Here is a 21,993-nt window from a genome sequence, read left to right on the forward strand (position 1 = left end):
TGTTAAAATTTTTATTATTTTAGAGATAGGATCTCACTTGGGATCTCACCCACGCTAGAATACAGTGGGGTATCATAGTTTGTTGCCACCTCAAGCTCCTGGGCTTAAGCAAACCTCCAACCTCAGCTTCCCAAGAAGCTGGGACTATAGGTGTACACCACCATGCCCTTTTAATTTTTGTCAACAAGTGTGTGGGGTTTTTTTGTTGTTGTTGTTGATTTGTTTGTTTGTTTGTTTATTTTTTGAGATGAGGTCTGGTTCGCTATGTTGCTGGTCTGGTCTTGAACTCCTGGCCTCAAGCAGTCCTCCTGCCTCAGCCTCCCACTGAGTGTCTTATTGTCTCTAATCTTGGAATTAGGGATTAATATTTTTTCCTGTCTAGTAAACGCATTTTTTCTTCATCTATAGGATATTTAAGTCGTTTGAGGAACTAGAATGTTTGTTATTTCAATCATTTAAATTGACATTGCTTTTACTCTTTAATATATATGAGGCACAATTTATATTTATGTAGTCATTCTCCCAACTAGTTATGTAGTCATGGGTAAGTCCCCTTTCTTTTTCCTGCTATTTTCCTAATCTACAAAGCTGGAGAGTTAAATGAGATTTAAAGTTGGTTTTTACTCCAACATTTCATAATTCTTTGAGTCCCTTTATTTGAGCATAGCAGTTCTTGGATGTCTGTGGTTAGCCAGCAGGTAACATCTATTTTCCTGTCACAGGCACTGCCAAGATATTTGATAAACCAAGGAAGCGAAAACGTCAGAGACATATTACAGCCAAGGCACAGTGTAAAAAAGTGAGAAATGACGACTCATCCAAAGAGACTCCCAGCTCAGAGGTATTACTCAGCTCTTAGCCTTGGGCTTCCAGAGATGAGCTGCTTCTCACCGCAGAGGCCACGTTCCCCCTTTCCCCTGAGTTTACTTAAGATAGTACTCGACTGAAATGGCTAATTGCTGTAAGGAATCTTGGAGAAAAAGGAGAGCCTAATCCTAGTAAAAATAAGTCAGAATACATACTGAACTGTGGGTATGGCCTTTTTAAAAGATCCTCTAGTTGTCGGATGAAATGTATAACTGTTTCATCATTAAGTAAACTTGTTCTAAAACCAGAGAGCACAATATCAAATAACTACATGGTCTGAATGAACTTGAATATTGCCCTTTAAATGTTGAGACTGCTGCTGTTAGGGGGAAAATTTCATTTGCCTGTTTCTTGAGATCATCATCTGCTTAATTTCTGGATAATGTTTGTAAACATTGGCTTTCAGGAAACAACGGTAGATTTCCTTGCAGAGCATCAGTGCAATCATTGATGCTATCTCTGATTAAGTTTCCAATTAAGTTTAAAAGAGAATTAGTTTAAGTTAGGTCAGCATCACACATTATGATGCAGAATGTTTCTTTCCAGGACAATTTGAATACAATGCCCAAGGGGGGCATTATTTAGGAAAACACTGATCTTGGAAGGACAAATAAATAATCAAATAAACTTAAGAATGTTTTCTCTCCCTTAGTGAAACCTTAAAATGGAACAGCTCAAAAAGTTCCAGTGGAACAGCCTCAGAGCAGTTAGTGGCAGGGCATGAGGCGCCCACTACCCGCCCAATCACAGCAGGGTTAGAACTAACATTGCATGCAGTCCGCCCGCGTGATTGGCTGAACATCTGTAAGTGCTTAATGGCTAGACAAATAGCAGCTCAGAGGGAGGGGGTCAGATGGAGGAGACATCAATAATACAGATTTCGGACATTATTTTTTCTCTGCAAGGGAGAACTAATGACACACAGGACGACCGGAAGCCCCAAGGAGACTGTTGAGGAGGGTGTAGAACAAGACCCTGGGATGCCTGCCTCTAAAAGAATGCAGGGTGAACGCGGTGGAGGAGCTGCACTCAAGGAGAATGTTTGCCAGGTAGACGATGCTAGCCCACTTGTATTTTCATTGCATGTTTATCTTTTAAAAGAAGCCCTCTTCATCTCTTGATGACCTTATCATGGATAGATTAAAAATGATTTTGGATGATTCCAATGAAGTCACTTCCTTTAAAGATTTAACTCTTTCCCCTCCCCACAAAAAAAAAAAGCAAGGAAGAGAAATAGCTTAGTATTAATGAACCAACCACCTGCCCTCCTAGCCCATGAATGCCTGTGTTCCCTGAAACAGGTCTGAGGTGGGAGTTGTGAAACTGTGGTTACTTGGTCAAACATAATTCTGTGCTTCTCGCAGTGTCCGTATTTTTGGGTTTCTAAGGAAATGTTCAAGGGTGATTTTAGCCTTGAGATTTTTTTGGTGTCGTTTTGTTTCTCTGCTTTAAAGTGGTGACTTTATCCAGAACGGGTAGCTGAATAAAATCAAATAAGATGAAATGAGAAAAATAAATAAAGTGGTGACTTAGGAAAATCTGTCACCTATATTTTTCAATTTATTTAATAAGTATTTATACAGTATTTACTATGTGTCAAGTATTGTTCTAAGCATTCACAAATGTTATATCATTTAGTCATCATAGCAGTCTCATAAGGTAGAGTTCTGTTATCATCCCCATTTTGCAGATGAGGAAACTGAATTACAGAGAGCCTAAATAGCTTGCTTACATCACACAGTGGGGCCTGGATTCACACCTCTGCAGTCTGGGTTTCACATTGTGTTGTATTGCCTTTCTGAGAGATGTGATTCCACTTTATTGTTAAAGAACCTTCATCTGACTTTGGGAGTAGAGTCAATTGAATGAATGCTTTGGATATGTTCTCTTTTTATGATCTTGATTACCCTAAGTAAATTCTTAAAATTTGGCATATAAAAATATGGGGATATTCTTTTTTTCTTTTTTTTTTTTTTTTTTTTTGAGACAGAGTCTCAAAAGTCTCTGAGACTCTGAGTCTCAGAGTCTCACTCTGTTGCCTGGCTACAGTGCCGTGGCGTCAGCCTAGCTCACTGCAACCGCAAACTCCTGGGCCCAGGTGATCCTCCTGCCTCAGCCTCCCAAGTAGCTGGGACTTCAGGCATGTGCCACTGCACCTGGCTAATTTTTTCTATTTTTTAGTAGAGACGGGGTCTCACTCTTGCTCAGGCTGGTCTCAAACTCCTGATCTCAGGCACAGTCCTCTGGCCTCGGCCTCCCAGAGTGCTAGGATTATAGGCATGAGCCACTACAGCCGGCCAGATATTTGTTCTTTATTAGTATTATATTCATATGTTAGTTCTTTTTATTCTTTCTTAACTGAAACAACTAAAATATTAGCCCACTCCCAGAAGATGTTATTGTGGCCTATATAATTTCATTCCAGTTTCTTTGACTTTTCATTTTCACTAATTTTTTTTTTTTCCCCAGACAGAGTCTCACTTTTGTTGCCTGGGCTAAAGTGCTGTGGCATCAGCCTAGCTCACAGCAACCTCAAACTCCTGGGCTCAAGCAATCCTTCTGCCTCAGCCTCCCGAGTAGCTGGAACTATAGGCATGAACCACCATGCCCGGCTAATTTTTATTTATATATATATGTATATGTATATGTTTATTTAGTTGGCTAATTAATTTCTTTCTATTTATAGTAGAGACGGGTCTCACTCTTGCTCAAGGTGGTTTTGAACTCCTGACCTTGAGCAATCCACCTGCCTCAGCCTCCCAGAGTGCTAGGATTACAGGTGTGAGCCACCGCACCCGGCCTCACTATTTTTTGTAAAGAATTGTTCATATTTCGACTAGCTCCCAGTGTTAATCCTCAAAGACAGGATGCCCATTTTGTACTAAGTGAGACAAATCAGACTGTGAATATATTTTACAAGCATTTTTTTCCAAAGAACGATTAAAGGTTGGTTGGCCCTATGGTCCTGGCTTATTTGGATTAGTCTTTGTGTCAATCTCTCGTCCTGGCATAATTTATTTTAGCATGTCCTTTCATTCCCAAGTGAAAGGTAAATTACATGGCAATCCCAATTAAAGCGTTAGTCCATAACATTTAGTTAATTTCAGAAATGTATTCTTCAATTTATATTGTAATTGAAATTTTCCTATTTAAGTTATAAATATAAATTTGTTTACTGTATGTGAACACTTAAATCATTGGCACTCTGAATATATATAGATAAATATATAACATTTATGGCATTTTTCAGTGTTTATGTGTGATTAGTAGATAATAAAGAGTCAAATATTTGAGAATAGCGCAGATTATAGGTAGATTAAGGCCCTGGGGTTGGTTCCCTCTCAATCCTGGGCTGCCTCTCTGGCCTTTCTTCCTAAAGCTTTTTAAATTTCAGCTTTGATGTTTTTTGGGTTTTTTTGTTTTTATGTGTTTGTTTGTTTGTTTGCTTGTTTTGAGACAGAGTCTCACTTTGTTGCCCAGGCTAGAGTGAGTGCCGTGGCGTCAGCCTAGCTCACAGCAACCTCAAACTGCTGGGCTCAAGTGATCGTCCTGCCTCAGCCTCCCAAGAAGCTGGGAATACAGGCATTCGCTACCTTGCCTGGCTAAATTTTTTTTGGATATATATTTTTAGTTGGTCAATTAATTTCTTTCTATTTGTAGTAGAGACGGGGTCTCGCTCTTGCTCAGGCTGGTTTTGAACTCCTGACCTTGAGCCATCCGCCCCCCTCGGCCTACCAGAGTGCTAGGATTACAGGCATGAGCCACTACGCCGGGCCTGTTTTGTTTTTGTTTTGTTTTGTTTTTTTTGAGACAGAGTCTTACTCTGTTGCCTGGGATAGAGTACTTGGCATCAGCCTAGCTCAGAGCAACATCAAACTCCCAGGCTCAAGCTATCCTCCTGCCTCAGCCTCCCGAGTAGCTGGGACTACAGGCATGTGCCACTGTGCCCGGCTAACTTTTTGTACTATTAGTTGTTTGGCTAATTTCTTTCTATTTATAGTAGAGAAGGAATCTCGCTCTTGCTCTGGCTGGTCGTGAACTCCTGAGCTCAAGCAGTTCTCCCGCCTCGGCCTCCCAAAGTGTTAGGATAACTTTGATGTTTTTAAGTGACCAAGACGTATTCTGTTTCTTCAGTTCTTGTAGATAGAACTTGCTTAGTGACATTTCCCGTTTCTTGCCTTACATAGTAGATATAAGGGCTTTAAAAATTTTTAGCATTTTTCTGCTAATTCAAGTCTCAGGGTGTTAGAGTGATAAAAAGTAATGCATATTGGAATTTTGCCAAATTTTCATAAATCTTATAATGTTTTCATAGAGACATATGCATTTACTTAGACTGAGTTCTGCAAAGAGTGAAAAACAAAACAACAAAAAAGGATCCATATCATTATTCCTAAGCCTCTGTCTTAAGTGATGCCCTGTCTTCGATGAGATCATCTGAGAAAGGTGATCTTTCTGAGATGGTTCTAGACATGTCTCAAAGGGCTGTTGAGACCTTGGTGGGGGCTCTTTGGGACTGTAATTACTTAAGCTTAGCCGGCCAGTATCTCTTGCTTGAACCCCATTGCGCTGTCCTCCTGGTTTGTCTCTTTGCTCTATTCTCACTTTCCACCCTTTCATTTTCCATGTAGCAGTAGTCAGGGATCTTTTTAAAAATGAAAACCTGATTTTAGCCTTCCTTTGACAAAGCTTTCCAATAGTACACCTTTGCAGTTAGAATAATAAATATGTACAGCTACAGGCCCCTGCCTCTTTGTCACCTCATTTTCTGCCACTTCTAATGTTTGTTTACTTTAGTGACTCTGGCTTTTCTCATGATTCTCAAGCATTGAAAAACAGGAAAACATAGGTTTTTTCTATTGGTGGATCTTCTGTGCTTGTTGCTTTCCTGGCCCTGCCTTCACATCTTCATGTGGCTGCCTTGTCACTCAGAGCCATGTCTAAGAGACCATCTCTAGTCACCCAATCCAAAGTAGCTGTTGGAATTCTCTACCTAGTACTTATCATCATCTGATATCTTCCCATTTTGTTTAATTGTGTCTTCTATCCCTAGAATATAAAAACCACAAGAACCAAAGACCTTGTGGTGCCTGGCATAGAGGAGATAATAATTAAATATTACTTTGGTGAGTGGTGGTATTTCTTGTGTCTGTTTCTGGTAAAGCTACCTTTTTCTTTTTTTAGACAGAGTCTTACTCTGTCACCCTGGCTAGAGTGCAGTGGCTTCATCATGGCTCACTGCAACCTCAAACTTCCTGGCCTCTAGGGATCCTCCTGTCTCAGCCTCCCGAGTAGCTGAGACTGCAGGCATGCACCACCACACTGGGCTAGTTTTTCTTCTTTTTTGTAAAGACAGAGTCTCACTCTTGCTCAGGCTGATCTTGAATTCCTGGCCTCAAGTGTTCCTCCTGCCTTGGCCTCTGAGAGTGCTAGGATTACAGGTGTGAGCCACCACGCCCAGCCCAGTTTTTAATCTTTCCTCTTTCAACGCCTTCCACGTGGGATTTTTAAAAAACCCTTTTTCTACAGGAAGATCTGTGTTCTTTCTCTTAACAGAACTGTGAGAAAGTGGGTGAGCTGCTGTTGTGTGAGGCTCAGTGCTGTGGGGCTTTCCACCTGGAGTGCCTTGGATTAACTGAAATGCCAAGAGGAAAATTTATCTGCAATGAATGTCGCACAGGTAAAGCAGATGAAAAAAAAGTCTTCTTCCAAGGAATGCTTGACTTTTTAAGTTTTTCTGGAAAAAAACTCAATAATATTGGATAAGCTGTTTTATAGCAACATTGGGCCAAGTTACTATAGACACACAAATGGTGCTTTGTTACCCCGACCCTCAGGAGAGCTGCCATGTGAATAATATCTGGATATCATAGTACAGTTCAAAATGTGTTATACCGGAGATACATCCTGAGTGCAGTGTGAGCAGAGATGAACTAATGCCATAGAGAAAGATACCTGGTTTGAGTTTAAGAGAGAAATAGAAAGAAACTATTGTGAGAAGAGGAAGGGTACAAGTTCCAATAATGAAAGTGTGAAATATTTGGAAATTAGGGAGTATAGGCCATTGTATTTAGAGTTTAAGATATTTTAGTTAAGAGGCATTGGCCATGACTAGGAGGGCTTCTTGGTTACTTCTTTGTTACTAGTGATGTTTTGTTTTGTTTGTGTTTTGCTTTGTTTTTCTTTTGAGACAGAATCTCACTCTGTTGCTCTGGCTAGAGTGCCGTGGCATCAGCCTCACTCACAGCAACCTCAAACTCCTGGGCTCTAGCAATCCTCCTGCCTCAGCCTCCCAAAGTAGCTGGGACTACAGGCATGCACCACCATGCCCGGCTAATTTTTTCTATGTATTTGTAGTTGGCCAATTAATTTCTTTCTATTTTAGTAGAGACAGGGTCTCGCTCTTGCTCAGGCTGGTTTCCTGACCTCGAGCAATCCACCCGCCTTGGCCTCCCACTGATGATATATTTCTTAAGTCAACTCGTGTTGGATAGTGATTACATGGGTATGTTTACTTCATGATTATTCACGAATTATATGCTAAGGATGTGCACTTCACTGCGTGTGCATCATATATTAATAAAAATGTTTATAAAAAAAGAAAATTCTTTGGAGAGTTATAACTTATAGATTGGGTCAGAAAACAGGAGCAGTCAGCTCAGACCAGCTTTTGAGGCACCTCATAAGCTGTACTGTGTTCCTTTTTTAAAGCATTATGTGTAGACATTACAGCATTTAAGCAATGAAGAAATCAGGGCTGAAACTATAGATTTTATGCTCATGAGTCATTGAAGCCATGGGTGTGGATAATGTTGCCCACAGAGAAGCATCAGCGGAGTGAGAAGAGGGTCAGTGACAGTACGTGGGGATACCCTCTTCTGAGGAGTTAACTGGAAGGTGAGGAGGAGCTAGTTAGTACCTGTTAAGCCATGGGAGTCGGGTGTTATCAGTAGGGACGGATGTTGCAAAAGTATGGAGGAGGGTCTCGAGATTTGGAGGCTTTTGTGTTTGGCAGTGAGAAAATGCTTCACTTTTCGCCAGAGGATGCCACAGTAAACTAAATTGAACAGTGAATGGATAGCAGTGTACATTACTTCTTTAAAAAGTTTGACTTCAACAGAAAGGGCAGTAGCTGAAGTGAGGATTATTATAGGCTCAGTAGGAAGGAAGATCATATGTTGAGTGTTCTTAGGATGGAGGTTAAGAACCAGCGTAGAGAACCACATTTCTGCCAAAGGAGAGGGAATAATGGTGGAGTACAGTCACGGAGACGGGAGAGGATACTTTAGAAGAGGTGAAAAGGTAGTAGCAAGATGAAAATTTGCTGTGGAGTTGTGAGGCAGAAGACAGGAGCTAAAGCAGTTTTTTCTTGGCGTGGAGAGAATGATGGGAATGGTTGTTGTTTCTAACTTGAATGGCAGAGTATAGCTGTAGGGAGGGAAATGGGGTGGAATTAACTCATGTGTGTAAATAGATAGCTGTGTCAGATTCAGGCCACTATTGGTTAGGGCATTTATTTTATTTTCTTGCAGCGACTTTCAGCAAGTTGGTATCAAAAGTTGGAAGATGAGATCTGGGTTTATTTTGCCTTCCCTTAGCTGAGCTTTCAATCTTTATGGGAAATAGTGCCATGCAGCCCTGAAAATGAAATTTAGAAAAATTTTTTTATATATATTAGTATTTCCATTTTCCTAGTCCCATAAAAGTCTTCTTACCTTTTTTTGTATTAATAATTCAGTTTTGTCATATCTTTATTATGATGGAATGTCCTGTGAACATGTTGATCTAAGGTAAAGCAGTTTTTAACACATTGACTGCCATGTGAGTTGTATTTAACTCATGCTAGTTTTGAACCTAGAGCCTCATGAAGCAAAACCCTGCAGTTTGGTTTGTGAAACTCTTAACTTGTTCATGTTCTTTTTGTTACAAATAATATTTACTATTTAATCCTAAAAATGTGGATTCCATTGCATTCTGTAACACATGCACAGAAAACCATGAAAAGTAAAATCTTAGAAAACATTGTTTTGGTTTTTTCTTTTAAGTTTTGCCAGAGGTGCAAGATTTTTTGTTTTTTTTAGTGTATTATGGGGGTACAGGTTATGTATATTGCCCATGCCTCCCCCACCCCTCACCCCCTGTTTTGTTTTAGTAAAATATGTGGCCTGAGGGAAAAATTTTTTCTGGTGTGGCAGTCAGTGTGTTTAATAAAAAATCAATTTTATTGTTGATAATTTGCCTACTATAAAATGCACCCATTTTAAGCATGTGCATTGATAGGTTTTGATAACATGTATTCACCCACATAACCATAATCATAATGAAGGATTTGAACTTTTCTTTTACTCTACAATGTTCTGTCACGATCAATCCCAGACAATCCTCATGTCCAACTGCAGGCAACCAATGATCTGGTTTCAGTTACAACTGATTAGATTTATCATTTTTAGAGTTTCATGTTAACGAAGTAAAATAGTATATAATCTTTTGTGTCTGGCCAAGTGTAATGTTTTTGAGACTCATCTATGTTGTGTGTATCAGTAGTTTATCCTCTTTTTCTACTTTTCTCTTCTCTTCTTTCTTTTTTTTTTTGAGACAGAGTCTTGCTTTGTCACAGCTAGAGTGCCATGGCGTCAGCCTAGCTCACAGCAACCTCAAACTCCTGGGCTCAAGCGATCCTCCTGCTTCAGCCTCCCGAGTAGCTGGGACTACAGGCATGCGCCACCATGCCCAGCTAATTTTTTCTATATATATGTTAGTTGGCTGATTAATTTCTTTCTATTTATATAGTAGAGGCTGGGTCTCACTCTTGCTCAGGCTGGTTTCAAACTCCTGACGTTGAGCATTCTGCCAGCCTCAGCCTCCCAGAGTGCTAGGATTACAGGCGTGAGCCATAGCGTCTTTTTTTTAAAACAGCTCTATTGAGGTTAATTGGCTGTATTTCAAGTATATAGTTTGTTAGATTTTGATATATGTATATGTGCATAAACCTATGAAACCATCAGAATAATTATTTTGAGATTCAACAATGTTATTGTGGTATTGATAGTTTATTTCTTTTTATTGCTGAGTAGTATTCCATTGTATGTATTTACTGTAGTTTGTTGATCCAAAGTTTGGGGTCTTTCCAGTTCAGGCTATTATAAATAAAGCTGCTAAGAACATTGCAGTCTTTGAACACATTATCTTTTCATTTGAGTAAATACCTAAGGGTAGAATGGCTAAATCATATGGTAGGCAGGCTGGGCCTGGTGGCTCACACCTATAATCCTAGCACTCTGGGAGGCAGAGGTGGCCAGATTGCACAAGGTCGGGAGTTTGAAACCAGCCTGAGCAAGAGTGAGACTCCATCTATAGTATAAATAGAAAGAAATTAATTGGCCAGCATATATATATATATATATATATATATATATATATATATATATATATATATATATATAGAGAGAGAGAGAGAGAGAGAGAGAGAGAGAGAGAGAGAGAGAGAGAGAGAAAGAAAGAAATAGCAGGGCATGGTGGCGCATGCCTGTAGTCCCAGCTACTTGGGAGGCTGAGGCAGAAGGATTGCTTGAGCCCAGGAGTTTGAGGTTGCTGTGAGCTAGGCTGATGCCACGGCATGCACTCTAGCCTGGGCAACAAAGTGAGACTCTGTGTCAAAATAAATAAATAAATCATATGGTAGGTATATGTTTGACTTTTTAAGAACTTGCCAAATTGTTTTCTAAATTAGTTGTGCCATTTTACATTCCCACCAGCAATATATCAGAGTTCTAATTCTTTCATATCGTTGCCAACACTTGGTATTAGTCTTTGGAATTTTAGTCATTTAGGGGAATGTATGATGGGTTTGATTTTTATATCAAATCATCAGGCATGGAGAAATATCTTTTAGAAGTGTTAAAATAAATGTTCCTACTGTGTATTTAAAATAAAATAAAATAAATTTTAGTCATTTGAGAGGTATCTCATTGTATATTTTTTGGGTTTTTTTTTGGAGACCAAGTCTTGCTCTGTCACTTGCCATGGTGTCAGCTTAGCTCACAGCAAACTCAAAATCCTGGGCTTAGGCAATTCTCCTGCCTCAGCCTCCCAAGTAGCTGGGATTATAGGCACATGACACAACACCCAGCTAATTTTTCTGTTGTTAGTAGAGACGGGTGTCTGGCTCTTGCTCATGCTGGTCTCAAACTCCTGACCTCAAGACATCCTCCTGCCTCAGCCTCCCAGAGTGCTAGGATTATAGGCGTAAGCCACCACATCTTAATTGGAGTTGTGATATCTCATTGTGGTTTTTTTCTTTTTATTTATAAATTTCTTAATACTTTTTTTCACTTATCTTTTTTTTTTATTTTTTGCTTCTGTGAAGGAAAGTTGGAGAATCATTGTGGTTTTTATTTGCATTTCCCTAATGACTGATGTTGAACATCTTTTCATGTGCCTTTATGAAGTATCTGTCAAAATCTTTGTAAAAGTAGGTTATTTTCATATTGTTGAATTTTACAAGTTCTTTATATATTCTGTATACAGGTCCTTTATCAGGTAGTTACCTTAAAAAATATTCTCCCAATCTATGATTTGTTTTTTCATTGTCTGTCTGTCTTTTCTTTCTTTTTTTTAGACACAGTCTGACTCTGTTATTCAGGCCAATCTTCCTGCCTCAACCTCCCAAGTAACTGAGATTACAGGCATGTGCCACCATACCTGGCTAATTTTTATGTGTGTCTCTGGTAGTAACAGGGTCTCACTATGTTGCTTAGGCTGATTTTGATCCTGGCCTCAAGTAATCCTTCCGCCTCAGCCTCCCAAACTGCTAGGATTACAGATGTGAGCCACCATGCCTGGCTTCATTTTTTTACTGGTATTTTTGAAAGAGCAAAAGTTTTTAATTTTGATAATATCTGATTTATCAATTTGTTCTTTTTATGTACTATGCTTTGGTGTCATTTCTAAGAAATCTTGCATAACCCAGTCTTACAAAGATTTTTCTTGTATGTTTTTTTCTGAGAATTTTATAGTTTTAAGTTTCACATTTAGGTCTATGATCTACTTTCAGTTAATTTTTGCATATGACATGAAGTATAGAGACACTGTTATGTTATTTTTTTTCTTACTCACTCACCCACTCTCTGACTCTCTGAGTCCTATTATCTATTCATTCATTCATTCATTCATTCATTCACGTATTTTTGAGATTGCGTCTGTCTCTGATGCCCAGGCTAGAGTGCAGCGGCGTCAGCCTAGCTCACAGCAACCTCAAACTCCTGGGTCAGGGGATCCTCCTGCCTCAGTTTCCCAAGTAGCTGGGACTACAGGCGAGCCCCCACCACATCTGGCTAATTTTTTCTATTTTTAGTAAAAATGGAATCTTGCTCTTGCTTAGGCTGGTCTTGAACTCCTGAGCTCAAGCAGTCTTCTCGCCTCAGTCTTCCAGAGTGTTAGGATTATAGGTGTAAGCCACCCCTCCTGGCCGAGAAGTTAATATTTTTTAGAATAGGAAAAAGTTTTCCAGTTTCAGTAAAGATGAAGAGAATAAGAAATTGGAGTCATTTTTTATTGCTTGTGCCTCACCCTGTTTTCCTGCAATAGGGTCACCATATCATTGTTTAGATTATTCTAGTTAAATAATGACTCCCAGTTATTCAGTAATCAGGCTAAATTTATTTCTTTACAAACACATATTTTAATGTTTTTCCTAAAATTGTTGTTAGCTGGGTGATCTCAGTGTTTGTAGATAAGATGGGTAATTTGAATGAGCTCCTATTTTCAGCAAGTGTCTGCAGCAGGGTTCCGCTTCAGATCTGTTTGCCTCTTAAGTCTAGGCTCTTTTCCATACATTGTATTGCATCTCAGAGAGAGGTTGAATACTTCCTTTTTAACTTTTTATTACAGAAATCTTCAGTCGTACACAATGGTAGAAAGAACAATGTAAAGAATCTCTATGTATTCGTCACTTGGTTTCATTACTTACCAATTTTCTGCCTCATTTCCCCTATATGTTTCAAAAGGTTTTTTTACAGATACAATTTTTTTTTTGAGACAGAGTCTCGCTTTGTTGCCCAGGCTAGAGTGAGTGCCGTGGCGTCAGCCTAGCTCACAGCAACCTCAAACTCCTGGGCTCAAACAATCCTTCTGCCTCAGCCTCCTGAGTAGCTGGGACTACAGGCATGTGCCACCATGTCCAGCTAATTTTTTTCTATATATATTAGTTGGCCAATTAATTTCTATTTATAGTAGAGACGGGGTCTTGCTCTTGCTCAGGCTGGTTTCGAACTCCTGACCTTGAGCAGTCCACCCACCTCAGCCTCCCAGAGTGCTAGGATTACAGGTGTGAGCCACCGTGCCCAGTCCAGATACAATTTTTAAAAATATATTCAATGTGTAAGAAGAGAATATACAGCAACTTTTATGTGTCGTCTACCAGCCAGTATATTTTTATACGCTCTCATTTGTCTCAAAGGTATCTTCTTACAGTGTTTTAAATCAGGATCCAAATAAAGTCCCTGTATTATACTTTTTAATATGTCTTCTAAATTTCTCTTAATCTATAACAGTACTGCCCTGCTCACCATAATTTTCAATGCCATTTGTTTGTTGAAGCATGGTCATTTCTCCTGTTAAATTTTCCACATTCCAGATTTATTTGGTTGCCTCCTTGTGGTGTCCCTTTAACTTGTTCCTCCATCCTCCATATTTCCTATAATCTTGTATGTAGATCTACAGACTGGATTGGATTTAGTGTCAGTTTTTTTCTTTTGGCAAGGATGCCTCAAAGACAATGTGTACTTCCCTGTTGTATAACATCACCAAACCTGTATTGTCAGATTGTTCATTTTTTGTGATATTGAGCAGTTTAGTAGTTGGTTCAGATGTTGTCAGCCTGATCAGTCCATTATGAAGTTTTCCACTAAGTTTCACCTAATAGTTTACCATTGTGTAGATTCTTGAATTAGTGTTAATTTGTTACCTTCTTTTGCTTTTTCAGGAATCCATACCTGTTTTGTATGTAAACAGAATGGAGAAGATGTCAAAAGGTGCCTTCTGCCCTTGTGTGGAAAGTTTTACCATGAAGAGTGTGTCCAGAAGTATCCACCCACTGTCATGCAAAACAAAGGCTTCCGGTGCTCCCTCCACATCTGTATAACCTGCCATGCTGCTAATCCAGCCAGTGTGTCTGCATCAAAAGGTACGAATTTCTCCTATACACCAATCTAGTTCTAGTACCTCAGTTTCTTTGGCAGCAGATATTTTCAAATGCAATCTGGCATGTCTCTTCATGCCTCTTTTTAGCTTTTGTCAGTTGGAGAGAATGCCAGCATTGTATGTGGGAGAGAAGCTAGTGATGAACTAGTTTAGCAGCCACCACATTATGTTCTATGGAGCCCTCGTGTTAAGCGGTAGTATTAAATATTTGGAATTAGAGATTTGGGTGGTTTTTGTTTTTTTTTTTTTCGTTTTTTTTTTTAAGAGAGAGTCTTGCTCTGTTGCACAGGCTAGAGTGCCATGGCATCATCATAGCTCACAGCATCCTCAAACTCCTGAAGTGATCTTCCCGTCTTGGCCTCCCTGAGTGCTAGGATTATAGGCATGAGCTACCATGCCTGGCCAAGATTTGGTTTGCAAAGGGGTTCTGCTGCATGTCCTTTTTCTCTATATGATTAGAAGACCAAAGTGTATTCTTCCCCTGTGGGTCCTTATATCTCTGGTTGACAGATGTGATAGGGTTTGGAAATGCATATCAGTTCAGAATTAGGGGTTTTGTGTATTTGGAAACAGGGTCTTGCTCTGTTACCTGGGCTGGACTGCAGCACACTCGCGTCCTCATAGCTCACTGCAGCCTCAGGCGTCTAGCCCCAGTCTCCCGGGTAGCAGGGACTATGTGCACGCACCACCATGCCCAATTAATTTTTAAATTTTTTGTAGAGACAGGTTCTTGCTGTGTTGTCCGGGCTGGTCTGAAACTCCTGGCCTCAAGTGATCCTCCTGCCTCAGTCTCCCTAAGTGCCAAAATTACAGGTGCGAGCCATTGTGCCCAGCCTGTTTTAATTTTTTAAATGGAAACTGCTGTTTTAGAAACTTATTTCTGCTTCACAGTTAGGTTGGTTAGTTAGTTTTCGAAAACTATCTATGCTTATAGGTTTTAAAACTTCTTATTAGTGAAAATAAATAAATAAAAATAAAAGTCTTTTCTTTCTATTCAGTAATATTAGGTCTCTTACTGATTTTTCTAAAAGCCAAATATTGTGTCTATAGTAGTAAATGCTTCTGTGCCAAAAGAGTTCCAACTTTTCCCAGGAGGATTTGAGTGTGCGAAATTAAGCAGTGTTGACTTCTTTATTTGTCTTTTTTTTTTTTTTTTTAAGGATAGAACCTCCAAAAAATAATCTGTTGCCTGGGCTAGAGTACAGTGGTGTCCTCATAGCTCACAACAGCCTCAAACTCCTTTGCTCAGGTGAGCAAACTCCTTTGCTCAGAGTATAGGCACATAGCCACCATACCTGGTTAATTATTCTATTTTGACTTTTCTTTTAATCAGATTGGCAGTACCTTTTGTAAAATGACTTCCTGGCCCTATAAATCTCATCAGTCCTTAGTATGGTCATTTAAATTGCTGTCTCAAAATGGGGTTTAGCTGGGCATGGTGGCACCTGCCTCTAGTCAGCTTATTCAAGAAGCTGAAGGGGGGGGAGCATCGCTTGATCCTAGAAGTTTTGAGTTCAAGTTCAGCCTAGGTAATACAGTGCCCCGTGTCTTTAAAAAAGAAAAAATAGGCCAGGCGCCTGTAATGCGAACACTCTGGGAGGCTGAGGCAGGCGGATTGCTCAAGGTCAGGAGTTCGAAACCAGCCTGAGCAAGAGCGAGACACCATCTCTACTATAAATAGAAAGAAATTAATTGGCCAACTAATATATATAGAAAAAATTAGCTGGGCATGGTGACGCATGCCTGTAGTCCCAGCTACTCGGGAGGCTGAGGCAGGAGGATTGCTTGATCCCAGAAGTTTGAGGTTGCTGTGAGCTAGGCTGACACCACGGCACTCACTGTAGCCTGGGCAACAAAGCGAGACTCTGTCTCAAAAATATATATATATTTGCAATACATACATAATGAGTGAGATGTGCACCATCTGGGGGATGGTCATGATGGAGACTCAGACTTTTGGGGGGAGGGGGGGAAATGGGCATTTATTGAAACCTTAAAATCTGTACCTCCATAATATGCCAAAAGAAAAAAATCTATATATATTTGCAGTTTAACTATCAGCTGCCTTCTCCTTTATGATTGCTGTTACCGATTGCATTTACGTAGTTAGGGATCATTTTGAGTTGGTGAAGTATTTTAGGGAATGTATTTCATCTGGAATGGGTAGTAGGTGAAGTGACCGGAGAAGCTTTAAGAATCACAGAATACCAGGCAGGGATTAGTGTCCTGTCCCTCCCCCCATTTAGTCTGGTCTTGTTTTCAGGTTTCCTGGAAGTCAGGGCAGCAGTTTGGGTTGGGCTTTCCTTAATAAGGTAGGCCAGGCTGGGCACTGTGGCTCATTCCGATGATCCTAGCACTCTGGGAGGCTGAGGTGGGAGGCTGGAGGATTGCTTGAGGCCAGGGGACCAACCTGACCAAGAGTGAGACCCCATATCTACAAAAAATAGAAGAATTAGCCGGGCATGGTGGTATGTGACTATAGTCCCAGGTACTAGGGAGGCTGAGGCAGGAGAGTTGCTTGAACCAGGAGTTTGAGGTTGCAGTGAGTTATGATAATGCCACTGCATTCTAGCCTCAGCAGCAGAGTGAGACTCTGTCTTTAAAAAAAAAAAAGGCTCATTGACAATTATTGGATCTGATTCCTTTTGTAGACTTATTACATAATACCTGTCTGAGCTTTTGTGGCAAATTGGGTATTTAAAATCCATCATCTGGCTGGATTCCATGGCCTAAGCTTGTGATCCCAGTGCTTTGGGAGATCGAGGTGGGAGGATTGCTTGAGGCCAAGGGTTTGAGGTTACAGACAGTGAGCTATGATCACATCATTGTACTCCAGCCTGGGTGACAGTGAGACCCCATCTCTTCTTTAAAACAAAAAAATCCATCAGTTTTCCTAGTGTTCCTTCTATTTATGATATTTTCTGAATGCTAGCAAATAGACTTGATTGACTCACATTGTTTTTATATAATCTCTCTGTTTTTCTTTTGCTCTCCCCTTGTTTCCCTGCTTGTATATTTAGGTCGCCTCATGCGCTGTGTCCGCTGCCCTGTGGCATACCACGCCAATGACTTCTGCCTGGCTGCTGGGTCAAAGATCCTGGCGTCCAATAGTATCATCTGTCCTAATCACTTCACCCCTAGGCGGGGTTGCCGAAATCATGAGCATGTTAACGTTAGCTGGTGTTTTGTGTGCTCAGAAGGTAAGAGATAACTTCTTGCTGTATGAATAGTCTAAAATTAAAGAATTGACAAAGTGTTTTAATTGGAATAAGAATACTAATGTTCCAAATTAATGATAACAGCAGAACTTTTTTTTTTTTTAGCGTATTATGGGGGTACAAGTGTTAAGGTTACTTATATTGCCCAGGCCCCCCTCCCCCAACAGCAGAACTTTCAGAACTTGGCTTTGTTGCCCAATATGGATAGATTTTATTTTATGTTATTTTTTTGTCTTTGAGACAAAGTCTCACTCTGTGGCCTGGGCTAGAGAGCCATGGCATCAGCCTAGCTCACAGCAACCTCAAACTCCTGGGCTCAAGCAATCCTCCTGCCTCAGCCTCCTGAGTAGCTGAGACTACAGGCATGCGCCACCATGCCCGGCTAATTTTTTCTATATATTTTTAGTTGGCCGATTAATTTTTTTCTTTTTCTTTTTTTTTTTTTTCAGTAGAGACGGGGTCTTGCTGTTGCTCAGGCTGTTTTCGAACTCCTAACGTTGAGAGATCTGATCTCTAGAACTCAAATGATCTGCCCACCTCCTAGCCTCCCAGAGTGCTAGGATTACAGGCGTGAACCACCGCGCCCAGCCGAGAGATTTTATTTTTTATTTTGAATAATGACTTGATTTTTAAAAAATAATAAATAATTGATGTAGTGAAAATAAAGAACGGAAAAACAAAACAATTTTCCTTCAATCCCACCATTAATATTAAGTGGTATTACTCCAGACATTTATGCTGACATTTATCTGTCAGCAGATAGAAGGGCACATATCAGCTGGGTACAGTGATTCATTCCTTTAATCCTATTATTACTTTGGGAGGATCACTTGAGGCTATAAGTTCAAAACCAGCTTGAGCAACATAGTGAGACCCTATCTCTGTCTAAAATAGAAAATTTAGCTGGGCAAGGTGGTACCATGTGCCTTGTAGTTCTAGCTGCTCTGGGAGGCTGAGGGCAGTAGGATCTCTTGGGACCAGGAGCTTGAGGTTGCAGTTACTTTGATGCTGGTGTACCCTAGCCTGGGCAATAGATCGAGACCCTGTCTCAAGGCAGGTATCTAGAAAGAAACAATTTTAGAAAATGTCATCATCATATATTTGTGGGGTCTTTTAAATGTTTCATTCATTTATTTATATTTTTACTGTATACAAGTGTAATTTTGTTATATGCATAAATTGTGTAGTGGTGAAGTCAGGGCTTTTAGGATATCTATCACTTGGTTGTGTGTGTGTGATTTTTAAAAATCAATTTTACATGAATTAAGAGGAAAGAAAACAATGAAAGTGAAGGAATTTATGAAGTTTAGTTAAATTCTTCATTATAAGGAATATTCTTAAAAGATTTTGTAAGGTAGAGGAAAAACAAGTTTTATATCTTGATTATTTTTTAATTTATAACATACTTCTTTAGAGGAGAGAATCAGTATTAGCCCTCTCACATTTTCTTTCCTCTTTTTCTCTTTTATACCCTTCACAACCTGATTTATGCTAGTTAATAATGCTAAGTGGATGGTTAGGTACTCATCACCAACATGTTAACTTTGGTGCTTGTAGTTCTGAATTCCTTATTTCGATTTTGTTCTTGGTTAGCTGAGCTTTTAAGAGCTCACAGGTGCTGTTATTCTTTCTTGAGGTACCATTTGCCTCTGTGCTAGAGGGACATCTTCAGTGCTACAAAATGTTTATGTTATATGTTCTTTTTCTAAGATTACTTTGAACAGTGCTCCACTATTTGCTGGTGGTGTTGGTGGCACCAGTTCTCTTTTCCAATGTCCTCATTCACTTTCTAACTGACTGAATTTTGCTGATTATTTTAGTATTTTGGCAGCAATTTCTTGACTTTTTTGTTTATAGATATGTAAATGTGGCAGGTTATGAATGTTCTAATGGGGCCAATTTTAAAAGACTCCGTATATGTAATGGAACGATTATTGTATTTGAGATCTGAAAACCCAGGTTTGAATTCTGGCTTGTGTCTTTGGGCAAATTGCTTTACCAAGGCTTTGAATGCCTTGGTTTGCCTGTTTATAAAATATGGGCTTCATACTTCTTCAGATTATAATAGTGTAAATTAAATACAGTTAATATGTAGTTAAAGCCCTAGCACAGAATATTAGGGGTTTTGTCTTTTTTAAATTATTACTTTTATTACAAGGACTACCACATCAGGGTCTTACAATTAGGAGAGAGGTTGGGCTCAACTCCCAGAAAATAAGTTTAAATGATTGTTGGTCTTGTTTTTGTTTTGTTTTGTTTTAAATTTTTTATTCTACTTAGGGACTAACTTTTTTTCACAGCCTTCCTTATTCTGTTTGATTTTCTTCTAAAAACTTTCCTTATTGCTAATTTACCTCTTTTCCCCAAAATGACTTCCCCCAAGAAAACAATATTTTTTTTCTTTCTTCCTTGAAATACAGATCACTATGGAGATCTGTATCATCACATGTAATATGTCAGTAATTCTGTAAAAGGACAATTTTCCTTACTTGTGATGTATTGTTCCTTTCTAAGTTCTTTTCTATAGCCAGAGACTGGAGTCTCGTTAATTTCATAAGTCAAGAAACTAAAGAAATCCAGTGGAATCTGATTAATTGAGAAAACATTATATTCCTTTTGAGAAATTTAGATATACTAAATAGTGCTACAGCCAAAGTGAAAATGTTGTTCCATGACTGCTTTCTATATTTGAAGACTCAATTTAGACTTTTGGGGGGGGGGGGTTCTTAAGATTTATGTAACATGACAATTTAAGAAAAAAATAACTTACTGGAGTTTGCATCAGGACATTAATTTTTATCCTCAAACTGTGGTGCTAATATAGAAAAAATAAAATAGAGTATTCATTACAGTTACATTGGTGGGAAGTGACACTTTGGTGTAGGGATGTTTTAATGCAGAAAGAGGGTGGTGCTGATTTTTTTTAAAGATATATTAGCTATGTGATTGTTCTGTATAAAGTTTTATGGTATCATAAACTCTTTTTTGTTTTTCTAACATATAGTCCTTAATTAAACTGTCATCTGATAAGCCCTTGGGCCTATTTATCATTTTGCCATTTTTCATGTCTTTTAAAGAAAGTTAGGCTGGGCACAGTGGCTCACGCCTCTAATCCTAGCTCTCTGGGAGGCCGAGGTGGGCTGATTGCTCAAGGTCAGGAGTTCGAAACCAGCCTGAGCAAGAGTGAGACCCCGTCTCTACTATAAATAGAAAGAAATTAATTGGCCAACTAATATATATAGAAAAAATTAGCCAGGCATGGTGGCGCATGCCTGTAGTCCCAGCTACTCGGGAGGCTGAGGCAGGAGGATCGCTTGAGCCCAGGAGTTTGAGGTTGCTGTGAGCTAGGCTGATGCCACGGCACTCACTCTAGCCTAGGCAACAAGGCGAGACTCGGTCTCAAAAAAAAAAAAAAAGAGAAAGTTAAAGGCAGCATGGCTTTTGTATTTGATACCATTTAAATACAACATTTTGTAGGTTTTAGAATAAAAATAGGGGTCTGAGTACTAATGTGCATTTTTTAAAAACGTTTTCCATGTTTCTTGAATGTGGGAAAATGAAACAGTTTCTGAAAGGTTTTCACGGTGGAGGTGCCCAAGTGAGTAACAGTCCTAATTTGTGTGATGCTTAGATGCTGAAAAGTTAGAATACATAATGGATACTCAAAATAATAACTTAGTACCAAAGGAAACTTAAGTGTAGTCTATGGATCTCGGGGGAGAGACCCATACACCCTTTCAGATGGTCTGTGAGGTTTTTAACTCTGTTATGAAGAAATATTAGTTGCCTATTTATCTGTTAATACCACATTGTTTATCTTTCCCCTTTGCTGATATTTGCACAGATAGTGCAGATGTGGGTAAAACTGCTGGCACCTTAATCACATCGAGGCATTGTATCACCACAAACATGGTGGCTTCGCATAAGAATTTCCTTGATAAAGAAGTAAATTGTGTTAATTTTATTAAATCTTGACCAAGTGAATATTGTTTTGCTGTTTTGTGATAGTATCAGAAGTACAGATAAAGCAGTTCTGTTGCATACTGATGGATGCCTTGAGTTAAAGCACCCACGTAACTGAGTTTGAAGAGTCACCTGACAAACTATGGCTATTCATACTTGGAAACTATTATGTACTATGTTAGGCCCAACAACTTCCTGGTACTTACTGAGGAGATCATAGTGATATTAATAAATGTGATATTTTAATATTATATAACAAGATAGGTCAACATTTGGAAGATCTACATGACTCCGTGAACCAATATTTTTGATATAACAAATGCATGATGTTAAAAACTTGGTATTTATAAAAGATCCATTGAAAGTGCAAGACAGATCAATGAATTTTAATGTAATAGTATTAACAGTTAATGGCCGGGCATGATGGCTCACACCTGTAATCCTAGCACTCTGGGAGGCCGAGGTGGGAGGATCGCTCAAGGTTAGGAGTTGGAGACCAGCTTGAGCAAGAGTGAGACCCCATCTCTACTAAAAATAGAAAGAAATGGCCAACTAAAAATATATAGAAAAAATTAGCCGGGCATGGTGGCATATGCCTGTAGTCCCAGCTACTAGGGAGGTTGAGGCAGAAGGATTGCTTGAGCCCAGGAGTTTGAGGTTGCTGTGAGCTAGGCTGACCTCATGGCACTCTAGCCAGGGCAATAGAGTGAGACTCTGTCTACCAAAAAAAAAAAAAGTTAATGAC

The 21,993-nt window shown here is 39.4% G+C and overlaps 1 protein-coding gene across 8 annotated transcripts in view; it reads left to right on the top strand.

The window, feature by feature from the left end:
- Positions 1 to 21,993, top strand: part of NSD1 (nuclear receptor binding SET domain protein 1) — a 158,908-nt gene that overhangs the window by 100,695 nt on the left and 36,220 nt on the right. For all 8 annotated transcript variants that reach the window (XM_075998474.1, XM_012787320.3, XM_012787318.3 and 5 more), the window contains 5 exons: positions 723 to 841; positions 1,773 to 1,916; positions 6,424 to 6,547; positions 13,850 to 14,050; positions 17,088 to 17,267. In XM_075998474.1, the coding sequence (XP_075854589.1) occupies positions 723 to 841; positions 1,773 to 1,916; positions 6,424 to 6,547; positions 13,850 to 14,050; positions 17,088 to 17,267 (768 nt within the window). The remainder of the gene's footprint in view (positions 1 to 722; positions 842 to 1,772; positions 1,917 to 6,423; positions 6,548 to 13,849; positions 14,051 to 17,087; positions 17,268 to 21,993) is intronic.

Source organism: Microcebus murinus, chromosome 28 (genome assembly GCF_040939455.1).
Source record: "Microcebus murinus isolate Inina chromosome 28, M.murinus_Inina_mat1.0, whole genome shotgun sequence".
NCBI classification, from domain to species: Eukaryota; Metazoa; Chordata; class Mammalia; order Primates; family Cheirogaleidae; genus Microcebus; species Microcebus murinus.